Raw genomic sequence first — 22,131 nt, forward strand, 5'->3', positions numbered from 1 at the left:
ATAGTCTTCATATAAAAGCTCTGAATATTCATTTTTTATAGATCTAAAACAATATTTATTTTAGCTTTTTTAAAATATATTTTTAGATTTTACAAAATGAATTTTAACCTAAAAACACACAAAAAAAAACGTTTAAAAAATGACAATTATTGATTTAAAAGGGAACAAAATCATGAAATTTAATATACATCTATACTCTTCATTTTAATTTAATCCTAAAACAAAAAGTCGGCACTCATCATTTACTTTCCCCGGCCACACAAAATAATGCGTTGGGCCAGATTTGGCCCCCGGGCCTCCACTTTGACACTGTCCTACAACTATTACTACTGCGTCTTATAGTGTGAAAACTGCTATATTTTTCAATGGTGCATTGTAATGGTGATTTCTAATGAATGAAAATACTTCTTTGTTTTGTTTGCGACCCACAGACCCACCGAGGGGGGGGCTTTTTCTCCAGCAAGACGGCCAGATGTGCAAACACGTGGTTTCTCTCTCCAAACAGCTTCGCTCACAGACTTTTGCAGCACTTCCTCTCTCTCACTCCCCTCTTGTCTTCTCTCAAACCCCTTTTTTTTCTCCCAAAAAATTGCACTCAGGCGAGTTTTTTGTCGTCGTGTGAGTGCCAGACGGAGATGTTCATGTGATGGAGTTGTTCGTGTGAAGTAAAAGAAAAAATAGCGGGTTTTCTTTGGAGGCACAACCATGCAGTGAGTGAGTGGATGGGAGAAATCGCAAAAAGGCATGATGAAGGGTAAGATTATTTTACATATTTTGTGTATGTACTTGATTGGGATTGTGTGTTAGGTGCATGGGGGGGTGCCGCTTTTGTTTGGGTACACTGCGCGACCTGTGGAATGCGACAGCAACAACTTTCGGCGCACATCTGCTTTCACTTAGTGTGTGTGTGTTGTGTTTTGTGTGTGTGTGTGTGTGTGTGTGTTAAGTACAAGAGGAATTATTATTTTTTTATGCATTGTTAAGCATGTACCACAACTTTTTTGGTACATAGTTTTTTTTGGCATTTGTTGTTTTTTATTTGGGGGGTGAGGTTGTGAATTTTGTTTATTTTTGTGCAGATGGAAAAGAATATTTGTGCAATTTTGATGTTTTTAAATTGATATGTAATGTGTGTGTGGGGGGGGGTTCTTTTTAGACTATTTTTTTTGCTTAGCAGCAAATTTTTGATTGAAAAATATTGATTTTGTCTATTGGCACCAGGTCGGTGGAGCATTTTTGGGGAAAAAAAAACAATTTATATAGTCATAATTGTTCATTATAACTGTTCAATGATGTTGGTTTAAGAGGTTGTTATGATTGAGCTTCATTATTTCTACCTAGCAACAGGGAATACATAGTAATTTTCACAATATGGTCTTAAAACAAACCCTAATGTGTTTTTAACTTTATTTTCGTGGACTTTTTCATTGCATGAGAATTACATTTGAACATATTTTATTAAAAAAAAAAAAACATCTTAGAGCAGTCATGGAAAATACGTTGTTTTTTTCTAAGGTGGACTTTTCTCTCAAAGCATTTATTTTTTTAATTTTAGACGACTTTACGGAAGAGGAGGAGGTGCAGTCGTTTGGCTACAAGAGGTTTGGTGAGTACTTCAGACTATTAAGAATTCTTTCAAAACTGCCCCTTTCCCACAAAAAAATAATATTCAAAGTTTAACCTAATATTTGGATTTTTAAAACAAAGTTTGTCTGTTATAGAACTGTCATAAGAAAACAAAGATTATTGATGTATTTTTTTTTGTTAAATAGGTGGAACATTTAATGGGGCATTTTTTTAGATTTTAGCAGCAAAAACGTCTTAAACAAACACAGGCAGGTGCAAAACAAGCTCCTCTTCCACTTGTACTTTTTTTGTGGATCTTTTATGGTTTCCCCTTTGTGGAAAGCCCAAACATAACAAAATGCATCAGTACAAAACCACACTAGTGCTGGTTGCCATTTGGATGTGCTCCCTTTCCAACCACTAGCCAGAAGGGCTTATTAGTCTTAAATTATTATTATTTTTTGCTTTACTTAGCTTATTAACACTAAAAAAGTAATTTTTATCAGTATTATCATTTATATATTTTTTTTTTTACATAAAATTGGGGTAGTTATTGCTAGTCAACTAGTCTGCCTAGCAACAACTTGTTAGAAAAACTAACTTATTATTTTTAAATAAAGATCCAATTGGAAGAGTTGTGTTTGAGCCACACACTAATTCTACCTAGCAACAAGAAGCCAGACAAACATCTCTAGAACAAGAACAAGTTGTTCTTAATTATTGTGTAAATTTTTCTGTAACATGGGAACAATAATAAATTTGGTAAAAGTACTTCTACCTGAAAAATGTTCCGGGGGAAATTAGTACTGTATATCATGGGGGGGTTGAGTTTTAGGGGGGGTATGATGTCACAGCCAGCCGCACTGTAAATATGTCTACTGCAATGTTGGCTGCCTGTTTTACTTTGAAAGCAGGCAGTCAATCCTTTGTTCCCGCGTCACCTGCGTCATGTTAGTAATAATCCGCCGTTCTATTTTTAGCTGCATCTGGTCTTGCTTAGTCTGCTGGATTATAACAAGAATTGTTTGTTTATAAGCATTCCAAGGGTTCCCCTGTAAAAAAAAATTTCGCATATTTTAGGAATTTAGAATTTACACTTTACTAGGGTTAGGCTCCAGAACCCCCTGCAAACCTTATGACGATAAGCAGTTCAGAAAAAGTGATTGTGTCGTTAGTGATGCCATTTTTTTTTCCTTTTTTTCATATTTGGATGCGTTTCGGGTCAAAAGATTTGATAAATATGAAGTTGCCGTTACACAAGTCGTCAGGAATTTTGTTCCATGTGTGCTAAAGTCTAATAAATGTTCTTTTTTGTGCGGGTTTAAGTAAGAGAACGTTTAAGGGGTTCTCACAAGAGGTTCATTATTGCGGCCAAGTAAGCAAAAAACCTGAGAACTCGCTAAGCCACTTCCTGTATTTTAACATGGGTCAATGCAAACCTACTGTATATACACTGGAGGGGGGGGGGGGTCCAGGGGCGCCAGTCAGTGGGTGTTGCGGCTTTTTTTGAGGGTCCGTGATCCAGCTCTGCTGTGTCAGCAATGTACCAGAAGGGGGGTGGAAAAAAAAAATGGAACGTAGCTTTTAGCGGGCGTTGATGGTTTTCTGTTTAGATTTCTTGGCTTTTATTTCCGTTTGGGGGGGTGGGAGGTGGTTTGGGGTCTAGGGTCTAGGGTCTAGGTATGCGTTAAGACGGAGGGCGTCTGCTTTTGTCAGATTTCCAGCCGAGGAGTCACATTCCTTCCCCGACTTCTGTTTTTTAGGAGCGCCACTGAGAGTGCGTTTAATTTAAAGCGACTTTATTAGCAGAAAAGAATGCTTTCAGTCTGTTACCTATGACCCCGCCCCTTTAGCCAGAAGTCCCTATATATACATAGGCATGTGAGTTTGTTTTCTTTAATGCATACCTGGCAACCTGGGCTAATTGCTCCCCTTATTAATGATTGCAATTACCCTTAAGTGATAAAAAAAAACGTAAAAATGGGAATGTGGCATATTTTTACTCATAAGGTGCACTTAAAATCAGTATGCATTTAATTTAGGATTCTGTAGATGTCGCTGTATGACGCTGATAGTTTGACTGTCTGGGTACATTGCTTACTGATGCGCTATATTAATGTACAGTGGAAACTATCATGCTTAAAGCATGACAATATTAGCCATTTTCTGCTAAGAGTGAGCGATAAGAACTGGGATTAGAGCCAAAATGGCTGAAACTAGATCGGTTTTACCAAAAAAAAAGTACAAAAAAATCTTATATAAAAGTTGACACAATTTGAAATAATAAAATAAAGTATAAAATATTGGAAAAAATGTATAAATTAACAGGTATGCACTAAATTGAAGTCTGTTGATGTCGCTGTATGACTGACAGCTTGACTGTCTGGGTACATTGCTTGCTGACACGCTATAGTTATATAAAGTGAAAAAGCAGACCTTTAATGAGATCGATTTAAAAAAAAAATACTAAAAAAATTCCCATTAAATGATCAAAAACTTAGAAAATATGGGAAAAACGTATAATTGACAGGTATGTTTATGTTCTCTCCCTTGTGTTTTTACATAAAGAAGATTTAGGTTGCTTGCAAATTTGTGGAACGTGACAATAATGATAGTTTATGGCTCGATGGGGGATTGATTAGGCCGAGGGTCCCGGAGGATCCTTTAAAGTCAGTCGCCCGAAAAAGGGCTTGAAGTCAGCCTCGGGTCACTTTGTCAGATGTGACCACTCGGGTTTCAGGACTCTAAATTCTTGGCTTGTCAGTGGAAGTGCTCTGCCCCCAACAGGGCAGCCAACTAGTTCATAGAGAACCTTAAAATGACCCCAAAACCAACAAGAAGTCACCTGGAAAGGCCTCAAAATCAACAGGAACTGAAAAAACAACAAGAAGCATCCCAGAATGTACCTCAAATTGAATAGAAGATCCGAAATTTATAGAAAGTAGCTAAAATGGGGGTGGAAAAAAACAAGTTAACGTCATTTATCGTCAATTTGGTTTCACGTGGGCCATTTTAGATAAAATATTTTGATTTTTTTATGTAAATGGGTTAAATGAATTGGATTAAAAGCCCTGAATATTCCGTTTTTTTATAGATCTAAAACAATGTTTATTTTAGCTTTTTTTAAATAGATTTTTTGATTTTACAAAATGGTTTTTGAGCTAAAAACTCAGAAAATATGGATTAGAAAAATAGCAATTATCGATTTAAAAGGGGAAAAACCTGGAAATTTTATATACATCAGACCGTTTTAGAAATATTTAGATTTTTTTAATAAATTGATTAAAATAACTGAATTAAAATCCATGAATATTAAGTTTTTAATAGATCTAAAACAATGTTATTTTAGCTTTTTTTTAAATACATTTTAAGATTTTACTAAATGATTTTTGAACGAAAATCACAGAAAAAAATTATTAAAAAATGACAATTATTGATTAAAAAGGGGGTAAATCATAAAATTTAATACACACCTATACTCTTCATTTTAATTTCCTCCTAAAACAGAAAGTCAGCACTCATGATTGACTTTCCCGGACCACAAAAAATGATCCGGCGGCCTAAATTTGGCCCCCGAACCACCACTTTGACACATGCTTTATAATTTGCACGATTGGTCTTTGTACACTTGTAACAGGAGACCATTAAATAGAAGGCAAACCGCTTGCTGACGCTGATTTAGCACCCTCGCGCGGGCGGGCCACCCGCGACGTGCGACCGCGAGAAAACAAAAGTGCGGAGCTCGGGTTGGAGGTAGAATATATGGAATATTTTTAATATCGTGTGAAAACATATTACTTGGAGGGGGAGGGGCTTCTCCTCCAACGATGGCCGCATTTCCCGCTAACTGTTGCGCAATTTGCAGACTCTTCGGAGACGCCAAACGTGACCAAAGTCTAATTATTAAAAGGTGCGGCTGAAGGAATTGCCGTCCTCCGTTGGCGTCTAGAAAATGGAATTGGACGCAAAACCACTACTGAGCTTTCTTTGTGTTGCCACGGAAATTTCCACACAGCGACTTCAGTGTTCATTTTCTACCTAAAACCAGAACTGAGAAGTCTTTTCAGTCTTTATGAAAGCCTACAGACCATAATTTAATGTTTTTTACCCCCCTGCCGACCCTCCGTTTTCAAAATTTGCAGCCATAACAATTTCTTGTGATCTCTCAAATTACGAGAACATTTTTTCCTGTTTTTATTTGTGTACGAGTCGGACTGTTTGGGTAAAAAAAAAAAAATGGGACCCTCATTCCCCTTCACTGTCTGCAGGCCCTCATCTTGTTTACACGTTGCACTTAAGTGAAGAGAACAAACCAGTTGGGGGGCTCTGATGCGGCACCCCCCTCACGGAGGTTCTGTGTAAACAAGATGACAGCACCCCCGGTACTCCGTCCACAGCTGGGCTTCTTTGGACGTGATGTTTGGACAGATGGAAATGCCTGGACATTGGACCAGGGACGGATATAAGGAGGGGGGGGGGGGGGGGGGTTTGGTTCAATGGGCAGCCTCCGGGGGGCGTGGTTAGGCGAGAATATATATTTTTCTATTTTATGATTTTATATATATATATATATATATATATATATATATATATATATATATATATATATATATATATATATATATATATATATATATATATATATATATATATATATATATATATATATATATATATATATATATATATATATATATATATATATATACACATTTATACACATATACATTTATACACATTTACACACACATTTATACACATATACATTTATACACATATATATACTCATACACATTTACACATATACACACACATATATACACATTTACACATATATACACATTTACACATATATACACATTTACACATACAAACATTCATACACGTATATACACATTTACACATATATACGCATTTACACATATACACACATTTATACACATACACATTTATACAAATTTATACACATATGCACACACATTTATACACATACACATTTATACAAATTTATACACATATACACACATTTATACACATATACATTTATACACATTCACATTTATACAAATTTATACACATTTATACACATTTATACACATACATATATACACATATACATTTATACACATTCACATTTATACAAATTTATACACATTTATACACATTTATACACATACACACATATATACACATATATATACATATATACATATACACGCACCACTCATACTCACAGATGTTTGTGTATGTATATGTATACACATAGATACATAGACATAAATGTATGTACATGTATACATATGGTTGCTCCTAACATTCAGCCATTTGTTTTGTTAAAAAATATTACCAGTGATGTCCGTCCATGTTGGTCAAATTCCCAAGTATTTTCCAGGTGTCACTATTTGCATACCCATTTGACCGTGTTTATCTCCGGCCAAATACACGCTTGAATATTTGGGTGGATGTTCTCCGGCAGTAGCAACAACATTAAACACATGCTTTTCCTGTTTACATCACACGTTTAAGTAGAAACATGACATATTTTGGTCCTCCGAAAATCTTAAGGAGCCATGTGGAATTATTTCTCATATGGTGGACACATGCGGCGTAGCTTGTACTTTTTATTGTGGAAAATATTATTTTTTGCTCCATCGCCAGCTTCATTAAAAAAAAGCATTTTACATTCATTCCAATTGGAAGCCACACTCGTCGTTTCCAGTCCCAAATGACTTCATTTGTCAATTCATTTATTTTACCCGGGCAGGAATCCAGGAAGGCTCGGAGTGCACCAAATGCAAAAACGACTGGACGCTGCGAGCCGCCATTGTACTTCTCTACATCCTCTGCGCCCTGCTCACCATCGCCGTGGCCGTCCTCGGCTACAAAGGTCAGTGATGGAGACTCGTTGCGATTTACGACAGCCGACGTCATTCAAGTTTATGGCTGGCCAATGACATCTGTCTTACATGAAAAGGGAAGTTGGCCTGTCCCGTAGAACGGAAAAAATAAAACAAGCATGCCGAAAAGATGGCGCCGCCAGAAAAAGATATTAAATTGTGGCTCCATTGTGGCTACGTTGTGTTTTCAAGGCTTTTGTGAGTAGACCAGCCTGGCCGGACGTTTGGTCGCCCGGACGTTTGGTCGCCCGGACGTTTGGTCGCCCGGACGTTTGGTCGCCCGGACGTTTGGTCGCCCGGACGTTTGGTCGCCCGGACGTTTGGTCCCCCGGACGTTTGGTCCCCCGGACGTTTGGTCCCCGGACGTTTGGTCCACAGGACGTTTGGTCCACAGGACGTTTGGTCGCCGGACGTTTGGTCGGCCGGATCTTTGGTCCCCCGGACGTTTGGTCCAGACATGGACAAACTAGGCCTTTTAATCCGGCCCACCGACATTGTCCAAAAAATTTTTCCCAATATGGCGCCGTCCCGTGTAAGCCATTGGCAGTAGCTTTGTCCACTCTTATTTGTTTTTTGTGTTTTACAGCCCCTCTATCTTTTTTTAAATGGCATTTTAATATTTCTTAATACTTTTGACTTGACTTTGTACTTTATACTCTTTACTTTAGTGATGAGTATGTTAATACTTGAGTCCTTTTTTCTCCTTATGTATCATATGTACTGTTAACGGATGCACTTTTTTATGTGTATCGTATCTTCTGACTTGGCTAATTGACAATGTACTCTTCTTCTCGTTTACATCAGTGGTCCAGAGAATGGATAGCGTCACCGAAGGAATGCAAAGTTACGGCGGTAAAATTAACGCAGTGGAGACAGATTTGAAGAAACTTGGTGAGTTCATAAGGTTGCCTCTCGATCATTTCTGAAGATTTTGTTTAAATTCCTAACTTGGTGACTAGTTGCTTTTCCACTGGTTTTGTTTATACCGATTCTAAGTAGTATTTGTTAAGCAGAATACACACACAGACAACATGGACTAATGTTCCCCTGTAATTTTTCATGTCTGGGTACACTGAGGACCAGTGTGAGCAACATCATAAATGCTTGCTATGTCTACAGTGCTCGGACTTTTGGTCCCCGGAGTTTACTGTTGAAAACAGTTGTCAAAATTATATTCATGAGAGAGAGAGTATAATATCTAAGTACTGTTTAATATCTAAGTACTGTTGAAAACAGTAGATATTTAGATATTAAACTCTCATGAATATAATTTTGAGAGCTGGTTTCAACAGTAGTTAGATATTAAACAGTATTTAGATATTAAACAGTACTTAGATATCAAACAGTACTCAGATATTAAACAGTACTTGGATATTAAACAGTACTTGGATATTAAACAGTACTTGGATATTAAACAGTACTTGGATATTAAACAGTACTTAGTTATTAAACAGTACTTAGATATTAAACAGTACTTAGGTATTAAACAGTACTTAGGTATTAAACAGTACTTAGGTATTAAACAGTACTTAGGTATAAACAGTACTTAGGTATTAAACAGTACTTAGATATTAAACAGTATTTAGAGATTAAACAGTACTTGTAAAATGTGGTTGGACATTACTTGGCAGTCCTGGAACCTTAAATTATTTGAAAGTTTTTAAAGAAAACCTTGAAATTGTCTGACTTTTCCATTTTTGTCTTTAGACTACCAGACGGGCGAGAAATCAGTCAACGCCACCAACGACATGGAGACATTTAAGTCAGACCTGGAGGCCCTGCAAGGCCAGCTCAACGACATCGCCACCAGATCCAGCCGAAACCGAGACGCCCTTAGCCAACTCCAGCTGGACGGCGACGACACACAGGGAAGCCACGTCTCCCTGCAGAGTTTACTAAAGGACAATGCCGCCACACTCCGCGGCGTCAACCGAACTTTAACTTCGTACGGCGGCGTAATCGCCGACCTCCAGACGGACACGGCCCGGCTCCAGTCAGAAATCCAAGGCCAGGTTAAGGAACAAGGCGAGGCGAGGGTGGGTATCGGCGCACTCAACATCACGCAAGCCCAACAACGCAATACGCTAAGCTCGCTACAGAAAACCGTGGAAGACGCCGGTCAGGCAGTGCAAAAACTGCAAAACGACTATCAGGTCTTGCAACAGACCGCCAGACAAACCCGGGCCGATGCGGACTGGCTCAAGGAGAAATTCCAGAATCTCCAGGTTTTGGCGGCAAACAACTCGGCGTCTGCACGGTCCAATGGCGAAGCTTTGGATGATTTGGGGGCCCAGTTGGGAACCCTGGCTAGCCAGATCCAGAACACCTCCGCCATGACAGAAGGACACGATCAGAATTTACGAGAACTTATGGACCGGCAGAGGGACCACGACCGAGCCACGTCGTCAAGATTCGACGAGACGGAAGCCCGTCTGGACAAGCACGAGGGCGCCATCGACAGAGTGACGGGGAATGTTAGTTTCGCCACACAGCTGCTGGGTTCCATCAGCACGGATCTCAATAGTTTGAGGTCTTGCGCCGAGACGGTGATGCGCCAATCCGAAGTGTTGTCGGGTTTGAACAACAGCGTCAACGAGGCCCAGACGGAGAGTAGAGAATTGCGAGCACAGCAGGACGATCTGGTGGCCCGGCTGGACAAAGAAGTCAATGGCCTGTCGGTGGTGATGGAGGAGATGAAGCTGGTGGATAGCAAGCACTCGCAGCTCATAACTAACTTTACCATCCTGCAGGGTAAGACACGGTGGTCACAATGGGGAAAAATGGCATGTCTTGTGAAGTTTGTGGACTAATTGAACTTCCCCAGAAGATACTTTATGTTCTAGTTATCTGTTATCGTAACCAGTCTTTTTGTCCCTTTTGGGAGTTAGCTTAGATATTAAACAGTAATTAGATATTTGACAGTACTTAGATATTAGACAGTACTTAGATATTAAACAGTACTTGGATATTAGACAGTACTTGGATATTAGACAGTAGTTGGATATTAGACAGTACTTAGATATTAAACAGTACTTCGATATTAAACAGTACTTAGATATTGAACAGTACTTAGATATTAAACAGTACTTAGATATTAAACAGTACTTAAATATCAAACAGTACTTAAATATCAAACAGTACTTAGATATTAAACAGTACTTAAATATTAAACCGTACTTAGATATTAAACCGTAGTTAGATATTAGACAGTACTTAGATATTAGACAGTACTTAGATATTAGACAGTACTTACATTTTAAACAGTACTTAGATTTTAAACAGTACTTATATATTAAACCGTACTTAAATATTAAACAATATTTAGATATTAGACAGTATTTAGATTTTAGACAGTACTTAGATATTAAACAGTGTTTAGATTTTAGACAGTACTTAGATATTAAACAGTATTTAGATTTTAGACAGTACTTAGATATTAAACAGTACTTAGATCTGTGCTAAGTGGTCTAGTCTGAGCCGAAATAACCCACTTTTAAATTGATTTCCCCATATCGGCCCATACCGATACACATCAAATGTCCGAATATCACCTTCTGATTATTGGTCGATCACTAGTAAGCATACGATTAAACCCTGGCCTTCTTGCAATTATCTTTTCAGGTCCGCCTGGTCCAAGGGGAGTCAAAGGTGACAAAGGACCTCAGGGCCCACTGGGTCCGTCAGGACCGAAGGGTGATAAAGGAGACAAAGGTGTCTCGGGTATGACGGGATCCAAAGGAGAGAAGGGTGCATCTGGTCCTCAAGGTGGAACCGGTCTAAAAGGTGCACGTGGCCCGCCTGGCCTTCCTGGACTTAAAGGATCCAGAGGACCCGGGGGTCGACCTGGAATTCCCGGGGATAAAGGCGACCCTGGAATTCAAGGACTACCAGGCAGAGACGGACTACCAGGCGGACAAGGTCCGCAAGGTCCACAGGGTCTCAGGGGAGCCGCGGGACCTGCTGGCTTGGATGGGCCACGTGGGCCCGTCGGACCCATCGGACCTCCCGGTCCACCGGGATTGCCCGGGTTGCCAGGTCCGATGCCGCCGCCGGTTGTAAAACCAGTCAAGCCAACCGTGGCTCGCAAACCGGCGGATGAAGCGCGAAGTGCAGTGACCAAGCCAGTCCAGATGCCTATATTAGTCCCAACTTCAGCTCCTGGTGGGTTCCATTTTGGCATTTCCAGTCACCGATTAACTGTAAATTCTCCCTAAACACCTCCATTTTGTTTTTCAGGTTGTCCCGCAGAGTTTAGGAGGTTCAGGGAAAGCTGCTATTACTTTTCAGCCGCCACCCAAAAGGTCAACTACGACGAAGCTAGTGCGTTTTGTTCTGGCAAAGCGGCTCATTTGATCGTTATCAACGACAATGAGGAACAGGTGAAGTATTTTAGGAAATTTTCCAAACTGGAAATGAATCGAGTATACATTTTTGGGTCTTTCTTAGACTTTTGTGAAGGGTGTCATCACATGGAAAGGCTTCTTCTGGTTAGGCCTCAATGATAAAGAAGAGGAAAATGTATGGAAGTGGGTGGATGGAAGCATACCGGTTTTCACGTGAGTTTTGGATCTTGCCGTCTGGTTGAAGAATTTTGATTTATGTTGGCTTTGTGCTTGGTTTTGAAAGGAAATGGAATCCGGGACAGCCTGACAACTGGACTCGTGGTCATCAACATGGCGAGGATTGTGCAGGGCTCATTCAAAACGGGAACTGGAATGATTTCTACTGCACCGAGCGATTGGGTTTTATCTGTGAGCAGAGTGCCAGTGGTCAGTGAAACGCTATACCAGGGGGTGGGGAACCTTTTTTGGCAGATACTGCCATAAACATATTTTTCAATGTCATTCCTGGAGAGCCAAACCCAGAATTTAAAAGTCAAAATAAATGCAGGCATTATTTCGGGTCATTTCAACACAAGTATCTAAATTCTTCTAATAACATTGTTGCGCTAATGCTAATCAATGAGTATATGCAGCACGTGCCATTTACCGTATTGGCTTGAATATAAGACGATGTTTTTTTGCATTGAAAGATTTCAGACCGCATTGGCTTGAATATAAGAATGTTTTTTTTGCATTTAAACGTTTTAAGACTGTATTGGTTTGAATATAAGACAATTTTTTTGCATTTAAATATTTTAAGACCGTATTGGCTTGAATATAAGACAGTTTTTTTGCATTGAAATATTTTAAGACCCTACTTAGAAGTGTTCTAAAAACGCAATATCTCCTTTTTTTAAATGAACTAATTCCTGATACAGTTAGTGTCAGCGCCATTTATAGTATTGGCCTGAATATAAGACGATGTTTTTTGCATTGACATATTTTAAGACAGTATTGGCTTGAATATAAGACGATGTTTTTTTGCATTGAAATATTTTAAGACCGTATTGCCTTGAATATGCACACTATGTTACATACTTAACCTTCTGTTGTTATTTTCCACAGCTTCTCTCTCATAACATCATGGATGACTGCATGAGACACGAAAATCTGATCAAAAATATGATGAAATGGAAGATTTAGAGGACTTGGTTACTCAACTTCCATTTGGAGACTTAGAAATATTTGCACTTTGTGTGGTGCAAAAGACAGATCATGCACACCAACATATTTGTATGTACTGATGACTGAAGGACTTTATTATTTTCATTCATTCCTTATCTGATAATAATATTTCATAATGTTATTATACTTTGTTTAATCCAAAACTAAACAACAAACACAACAAGCCATTTTAAGGGAATGCTCAATGTGAGCTGTGCTGCTGTTTAATTGGATTTTTTTCTTAAAGTGCCTATGTGAAATTGATTTAGAGGCACAAATATACAATACTATATTTTTTTAACCAGATAATTCATTCACCGTATCAGAAAAATAGCATGTCAATAACATAATCACTTTTTGTATACATAGTTGATATTTGTCTTTATCTACTGTTCAGGGAATATTTTGATTTTTGAAATTCCGAGTTACAATAAAAATGTTTTATTTATTCATTTTACCGTAAATGAATTTATTCTATAATTAAACCCCAAATTTATTTTTAAACTAGAAATAGTTCAACCAGTAGTTAAACATTGTATTGTTAAGATTAATTGATTGGATTAAAAAAAAAAACGTCACGTGATTGACGTCATGGCGTGATAATGACATATTTTTATTTTTTATGACAAGGACTGGGCGCGAGAAATGTTTACATCATCTATAGCATAATTCGACTCCTGAAATGAATAAATAACGAAGACTGTAGTTCTACTCTCGACCTGGGTCTACTTTGACTCGCTTTCCCAGAATGCTTTGCGTGTTGCTCTCTAGCGAGAAGGAGTGACTGTGTAGAAAAATCGGCCAGGCGACGCTATTTGACGTTCAACCGAGTGGTCGCTCGCTACTATGCATTTGTTTTCTTTAAAATAAGACGCAGGAAAAACAACAACAACTGCAGAAGGTGACGTCAGCTGCTCCAGCGATGCCGCTCTTTGCGACCAATCCTTTTGACCAAGATGTTGGTGAGTAGAACCCGACCGAGAAGATGCTAGATGCTAACGTTGTTTGGGGGTAACGTCTCGGCAAGTCGAAAGCTTTTGTTTTAGGCGTTTTAACACGCATTCTCGACTTAAAGCTTGTGAATAAACATTTATTTTGTTGAACATGGCGTAGTAATACACGTCAGTCAAGCGGTGTGTGTGTGTCGCTTACGCATTTTGCTTGGTTAGCGTAGCAACCCTGACACATCAATACTACTCTAACGTAATGACGAAATGGACGCTTTTTTTAATAATAGGGGATAAACTACAAAGAATCTCTTTTGAAGTAAAAGACCAAGTTGCCCAAAAATGCAAACGCTTTAAAGTTTTTGTTTGGTTTGTGTCATTAAGAAAATATGGTAACATCCGGGTCATTCCAGCGCAGGTGTATTTCAATGATTACGCGTCATCTCGTTTGTTCTAAAGAAGATAACGGACGTGTATTTTTATGCGTTTTTAAATAATATCACAAGTCAGAATCTGCTTCAATAACATGGAAAAAAATGTTATTATTCAACTATTGTTTAACCCTTTGAGGGAAGGCATTTTTACATTAGAGTGCCATTGAAAAGTTGATGTGTTCTATTTGTATGTAATAAAACGTTTGAAAACATTAAATATAATATGTAAATATATGTAAATTTTAAATAAAAGAAATTATTAAGACACTCATTCCAACATAGCAGTCACCAAAACACTACTGTGAACACATCAGTTAATGCCCCTATAGCTATCATTAGCATAGCAACTAGCTAATTAATGAGTCATGGTATTCATACCTAAAACAAAACTTAAGTTATCACCTCTGTTCTATACTAAATAAATTAATATAATTTCAGGGCAAGTTTTTAGTCACTATGTATATTGTCCCAATGTTTTTGGAATCTGGTTTGTACTTGTCTAATTGCAATAGGCCTCATTATTCAAAGCAGTTATTATTTAAACCAAAAGTCTATTTACTAGGCATTGAGTGAAATTCAGCCCTATTCCAATTATCCATTGTTTTTCCCTTGTATACTAACAGAGAAAGCAACCAGTGAGATGAATACAGCAGAAGACTGGGGCCTCATCTTGGACATTTGTGATAAAATAGGACAGTCACGCACTGGGTCAGTCCATTCCTTCCAATATACACTACAAATGTCTTATTTTTATTTCATTGTGACCTTGTTTTTCGGCAGACCCAAAGAATGCCTCCGATCCATCATGAGACGTGTGAATCACAAAGATCCACATGTGGCTATGCAGGCACTGACTGTAAGAACACTTTTAAATGCATTTTTTTGATGTATTTTCTGTGTTTTGGCCTTGGAAAAGTGTCTTGATTACTCGAATTAAACGTGTGTGTACATATCTGCAGCTTCTCGGCGCATGTGTTTCAAACTGTGGCAAGATCTTTCACCTGGAAGTTTGCTCCCGAGAATTTGCCAGTGAAGTCAGCAACGTCTTAAATAAGGTAGCCGGTTGTGTTGTGGTGGAGAAATGAAATACAGTGCCACCATTTGGATTATTTTCCTTCCTAGGGCCACCCCAAAGTATGCGAGAAGCTGAAGGCGCTGATGGTGGAGTGGGGCGAGGACTTCCGTAGCGACCCTCAGCTAAGCTTGATCTCTGCCATGATCAAGAATCTACGCGAGCAGGGTGTCACGTTTCCAGTGGTGGGATCACAGGTTGGATGCAAAATATGGCATTGGCGTTAGTGTCGCGTGTAACTGACTTGTGTTTTTGATGCAGGCGGCAGAGCAGGCCAAAGCAAGCCCTGCCTTAGTGGCAAAGGATCCCGCTACCTCCTCTAACAAGAAGGAAGAAGAAGACTTGGCCAAAGGTAAAAAAAAAAATTAAAAAGCACCTCTCCTAGTCAATGTTCCCTCTAATTTTTCATATAAAACATGCTATAAAACCTTCACCTTTGCCTATCATTTTGATCTTGTAATTTTTCCCAAATAAAGCAGTAGCCCCAGTTTTTGTTTTGTTTCTAAAAGATAACAAAAAACGTTTTAAAAATTAGGCATTAATAAGTCATGGGTAAAAATGTAGATGAGAATTCATATGTAATTTAAGGATCAAATATTTACTGTTTTAAAATACATCAACATGAAATAAACAGTAATTAGGAATTTACTCATCCACTACCAAAGTCATGTAAAATATATTTTTATAATAACTTGGCGTTTTGTGTGACTCGAATATTGAATATTAGTATTGTAATTATTAAATAGGCAATGAGCGTTTACTGTGTAATTAGTGATGTGAAAAAGATATTTTTCATGAGTTCACACAGTAATTTTTCATGTATTTAACACCCCATTTTTACCTGATGTACTCCAGTCCAAAAAAAAGACTTAAAATTTAGTTTAAGCTACTTTATGATGATTAAAATTTTGTATCCTCCCTCCCTCGGTCCTCCAGCCATCGAGCTGTCCCTGAAGGAGCAGAGGCATCAGAACCCGACGTCCCTGTCGGGCCTCTACCCCAGCACCTCGGCGCTGATGCCCGGCGGGCACAGGTCGGACGGACGCAAGGTGCGCGCCATTTACGACTTTGAGGCGGCCGAGGACAATGAGCTCACCTTCAAGTCGGGGGAGATCATCACCATTATGGATGACAGGTCAAATATTGGGACTCACACACATTGTAACAGAATCAGCAGGCGCAATAACGCCACCAAATTAACGTTCTTGTCTCTGTTTAGCGACCCCAACTGGTGGAAGGGGGAGACGTATCAGGGTGTGGGGCTGTTTCCTTCCAATTTTGTCACAGCCGATCTCACTGCGGAGCCTGAGATGAGTACGTACATAAAAAAAAATGTCACCATTTTTTTTTTGCTGAAGCAATCATTTTGGAAAAGTGCCAAATTTACATTTTAATTGCCTCGAAAATTCCGTGACCGGACGTTTGGTCGCCCGGACGTTTGGTCGCCCGGACGTTTGGTCGCCCGGACGTTTGGTCGCCCGGACGTTTGGTCGCCCGGACGTTTGGTCGCCCGGACGTTTGGTCGCCCGGACGTTTGGTCGCCCGGACGTTTGGTCGCCCGGACGTTTGGTCGCCCGGACGTTTGGTCGCCCGGACGTTTGGTCGCCCGGACGTTTGGTCGCTCGGACGTTTGGTCTAAATTTGATGAAAATATTTATATTTTCTGTTATTTTATTTTATTTTTTTTACATTTTATATCGAATCTGCGTGAATCGTATTCACTCCTAATAAAAACAAAACTCCTCAAATGTGGCCGACGGAAGTCTGTAGTGACAGCAGTAAATAGCACGGGATTCCTGTAATTCTACGCATAACGAGGAGTATCTTTTTCCACTAGTGTCTGCTCTTCTCACAGTGAAGACGGAGAAAAAAACGGTGCAGTTCAGTGAGGAAATTCAAGTGGAAACCATCGAGCCAGAACAGGAGCCGGTTTTTATCGATGAGGTAAAAAAAGGGGGGTGGCATGCTTGCTTTTGCAAGTCGTGCATTTGTTGGCTCGTCGAATTTATGAGGAAAAAAATGCACTTGCAGGATAAAATGGACCAATTGCTGCAGATGATTCAGAGCGCAGACCCGACAGATAACCAGTCAGACAGTGTTGAACTGCTACAGCTCGAAGGTAAAATACATGCTTCAACTGCCATATTTTCTCGCATATAAGCCGTATTTGTAACAAAAAAAATATGATGACTCAATCAAAGGTACGGCTTATACGTGCACAAATTAGACTTGACCAATGTCCCTTCTAATTTTCCTTTGGTCTGGGCAGAAAGACAACCAAAGTTGCTTAACTTGTCTCTTTGTTAGGTGCGTGCAATCAAATGGGACCCCTCATCGACCAAAAACTGGAGGACATCGACCGGTGCGTCCCGTCATCGAACCCGCACAAACATCACGTCAGGTCGCTAGCGTTGAACCGCGTGCATTTGTTTTGCGCGTCCGACCAGGAAGCACTCTGAGCTGTCCGACCTCAACGTGAAGGTGATGGAAGCCCTGTCGTTGTACGCCAAACTCATGAACGAGGACCCCGTCTACGCCATGTACGCCAAGCTGCAAAGTCAACAGTACTACATGCAGCAGCCCCCCGCCGCCGCCCAGCAGCAGCAGGTAACCCAACGTTCGTCGGTCCGTCGGTCTTTGTCATTGTCCTAACGGGCATTTGGCGCAGGTGTATCCCGCCACGGGTTCGTACGGCATGAGTGGCGCCGGCGTGCCGAGTTACGGCGTGGAGCAACTTCCAGGCCAGACCGCCATTCCCACTCAGCAGACACCAAGGTCAGATTAAACTGCATTCATTAAGAGCAATAGGCAACAAGCCACTTTTGTGTTATTTTGACCAATTTGGCCACAAGATGGCACCCTTAACTGAGATTTTATTGTTAATGATAGATTAAAATAGCATTGTATGCTAAGTCTAGGGCAGGGGTCGGGAACCTTTTTGACAAAGAGAGCCATAAACAATACATATTTTCAAACATTATTCCTTGAGTCATACTCAGAATTTAAACGCAAAAAATACATGAAAATGTCAGCATTTATTATTCATTTCACCACTTTGAAAGTAAAAAAAAGTCTCTTGAGAACATTATTTCACTTGCCAGAATGCATTCATTACAGTCTAATGAAGAAAAAATATTATTTAAAAAGGAAGATAACCATATACACCCATCAAGAGAGCCACATATGGCTCCCGAGCCATAGGTTCCCTACCCCTGATTTAGATATACCAGCATTCTTCTCTCAAATAGTACAAAATATAATAAACCATGCCAATGTAGGCAATATAAACAACTAAATTTTCCATTATATTGATGTCCCCAGTGACGTGCACATGTACATGGCTCAACCTCCCGTCTACGCCGCCGGCGGGCCACCGGGCGACGCTCACGCCTACGCCGGGGGGCCCGCCACAGCGACGCCGGCGCCGCCCAATTACGGGGTCTCCTCCGGCCACATGGCTCCACCTTCCGCCGAACCGCCACAAGCCCCCTACTCCGAAAAAGCCTTGCTATAGGCTTCCACGCTCTCCCTCAAACATCCGTTTTCACCAAAAAATCCATAGCAGTGCCAGATGAGACCTAGATTTGATTTTTTTTTTATTTTGCAAAGGTGCAGAAATCAAAGGTAAGAATGACAACCCTCCCGATTTTCCGGCGTGGCAAAATAACTCCCAATTTTCCACTTTTTAAAGTTTTTTTTGTTCCTATTGGAATTATTCACATTCCATTAGTTTATTCCACTTTACTTTTAAACTTTCCTTATATGAGCTTTTGCCATATTAATTTCTGGTCAGTATCATTTGAGGGGGAAAAATACTAAAAAATATTGTCTTTAAATTACATGATTTATTAGTTGAAATTCTAAATATGTGAAATTAACTAGTTCATTATTAATAAAATTAGTAATATTGGTCATTTTGGGACAACTTACCAAATAAGTACTTATTCATATCTATTGTTAAACATTTTTATCAATTTTAGACTAGATTTGATTCTCAACTGCTATTTTTTTTTAATCTACAGAATCAATATTGATTTATTCTACTTGCAAAATATGTGAAATTAATCTTATCGTTTTAATGTTGATTATACTTGTTGATATCTACACTGATAGAAACTATTAGACTGTCAACATCTTATAGGAAGGTTAATTGTGCTAAATATAAGTTAAATTTAGACATATTTATATTTTCTTTCCAGTCCACACTAAAAAACAACCAAAAACCGTCAAAATCAACCCTGTAGTAACTTAAAAATGTGTGAAATCTGTGTTGCCAGGTCCTAAAAGCATGCAATTTTGCACCAAATGGTTCATTTCAACCACAACAGAATAAGACTGAAACATTTCTTAAAGAAATTCAGCTCATGCAAATATTACACCAATTTCTCTTTTCTGATTCCTGGGAAAATCGGAAGGGTTGCGCGGGTTCGAACGCCGTCCCGTGGGTTCGAGCCCCGGCCCGAGGCGTTTTTACACACTAGGCACTGACTGACTCTCTTTACATTGTGTTTTTTCTCCATTAATGGAAACTGACGCCACTTTTATTTCTCATTTTTGGAGGGAAAAGGAAAGCTCGGCATGCACATGGCTCTTGTAAATATTAGCTCGGCCGAAGAGAACAAAATGTGTGAATGTGTGTGTGTGTGTGTTGGGGGTGCCAGATCCTCTCTGTACGTTATTTCTTATTTTGTAGAGTATTTTTAATTTATGTATTGATTGTTAAGCTATTTGAAATTTACCAAGAAGCAGGGCGATATGATGTATGTATTCCGATAGAAGGAATGGCGGCCATTGTTGTACATGAGGAATGGATGGAATATATTATGCGGCGCAGTTTGTGATCGTAGTACTGTAGGATTCAAAAAACAGAACAAAAGAGAACCTCTTTTTTTTGTGCATTTCAAAACTGGATGACTTTAATTCACTCCCTATAATATGATTTTAACACTAAAGTACTTTACTTCGTACAATATGGATAGATTTCAGGTTTTGTGTTTTTGATTGGACGCCGATTATAAATTGCAGTCAATGGTATGGAAGTTGCTGGTCATTTTTAAAGAAAACTTTTTGGTTTGGTTTGTTTTTAATCAAAACTTGTACTCTACTCTGCTCTTTGTAAACCATTCTTTGAGGCTTAATAGGTATTCACAATAAAAAGATTTTAAAAAGGCCACATTTACAGAAAGAATGCGTTTAGTTAAGTCCATTTTCCTAATTAGTCTGCACACTTGTAATTGAAACAATGTATATCAAACATGTCACATTTTAACACTTAAATATGCAACAGTATTTTTTCACATAAGCCGTATTTGTAACAAAAATAGGACTGAATCAAGGTTACGGCTTATATGCGCATAAATTATATTTGACAATTAAATGATTTTAAATCAGTACGGCTTATACACGAGTAAATACGGGAAGTGTGTTTTCAAAGAGTACGGCTTATATGCGAGTAAATACAGTAAGTGTATTATCAAAGAACGGCTTATATGCGAGTAAATATGGTGTTTTCATTCTAGATGCTAACTTATGATGCTAACATTTTGAGGGTTGGGGAAGTCACTAATTTGAAGAAAGAAGAAGAAAATGCCAAAATGGGGCTAGAAGAAGTGGGCGTATCTATTGTGGGGGCCTGGGGTGATGACGCTCATTAGTATTCATGCTGCGCGCATCCTGCGCTAGCCCTAAAGTTACCTGCTGCGCCATGGCAACAAAATCAGGGAAGCAAGTGAGAGTGCTAAGACAGTATAGCGGTAGGATAAGCTTTGGGGGACAACAGGGGTGGGGTGGGGGTGTCCTCCACTGTTTCAGATCGTCGGAGAGGACACGGGGTGAGTCAACACCTTTCTGCATCTGCTGACTCGGTGTACGCAACTTGTGGAACTCGTGGTATGTTAATATCCTGCTAACCAAAGAATTAAGTTCCTCCCCAAGCAGGCGTCTTCAGCCTCCTCTTCGTCCAGGAGCTCATGTCTTCATGTATTGCTGCGGTTTGGACCAATGGCGGAGAGAGCAGTCCACTTATGTAAGTGACCGACCGGCGTTTCAGACAATGTACAATGGGAATTTTAGTAAACTGTGTCACTGTCAGTATGAATGCGTTCTTCCAAGAGGACTGAGCTAACCATGTTGTAGGTCAATGGGGGTCAAACTCGGTTTGGTTTGTGGGACAGTTTATTTTTTTTAGACCAAAAAGTTATTGGAAGTTGAGTATGCCTAGTCAGTTTAAGTCAAGTTTAGTTTTGGTTAATCCTGTATGTACATTATGAATGAGCGACAAAAGAACCACATGGGCCGGTTCAGACCCCCTAACCGGTCCAATTCCGGCCCACCTGCCGCTGTGCTCGGACGTTTGGTCGCCGGTCAAATGGTCTAAGTACTGTTTCATATCTAAGTACTGTTTCATATCTAAGTACTGTTTCATATCTAAGTACTGTTTCGTATCTAAGTACTGTTTCATATCTAAGTACTGTTTCATATCTAAGTACTGTTTCATATCTAAGTACTGTTTCATATCTAAGTACTGTTTCATATCTAAGTATTGTTTCATATCTAAGTACTGTTTACTATCTAAGTACTGTTTACTATCTAAGTACTGATTAATATCTAAGCACTGTTGAAAACAGTAGATATTTAGATATTAAACTCTCATGAATATAATTTTGAGAG

The 22,131-nt window shown here is 39.3% G+C and overlaps 1 protein-coding gene across 1 annotated transcript; it reads left to right on the forward strand.

The window, feature by feature from the left end:
- The first annotated feature begins 490 nt into the window (after positions 1-490).
- LOC144201773 (collectin-12-like) lies at positions 491-20,455 on the forward strand. The gene is made up of 24 exons (XM_077724536.1): positions 491-754; positions 1,556-1,606; positions 7,331-7,453; positions 8,268-8,354; positions 9,171-10,214; positions 11,085-11,624; positions 11,700-11,842; positions 11,910-12,019; positions 12,090-12,232; positions 13,781-13,842; positions 13,887-13,971; positions 15,014-15,098; positions 15,171-15,246; positions 15,350-15,445; positions 15,513-15,659; positions 15,724-15,814; positions 16,399-16,597; positions 16,682-16,776; positions 17,300-17,406; positions 17,494-17,581; positions 17,770-17,824; positions 17,910-18,069; positions 18,131-18,237; positions 18,784-20,455. The coding sequence occupies exons 1-24, from the start codon at positions 745-747 to the stop codon at positions 18,974-18,976; spliced, it is 3,897 nt and encodes a 1,298-aa protein (XP_077580662.1). The 5' UTR covers positions 491-744; the 3' UTR covers positions 18,977-20,455.
- Positions 20,456-22,131: the final 1,676 nt, after the last annotated feature.

This window comes from Stigmatopora nigra, chromosome 9 (genome assembly GCF_051989575.1).
Source record: "Stigmatopora nigra isolate UIUO_SnigA chromosome 9, RoL_Snig_1.1, whole genome shotgun sequence".
Lineage (NCBI taxonomy): Eukaryota > Metazoa > Chordata > Actinopteri > Syngnathiformes > Syngnathidae > Stigmatopora > Stigmatopora nigra.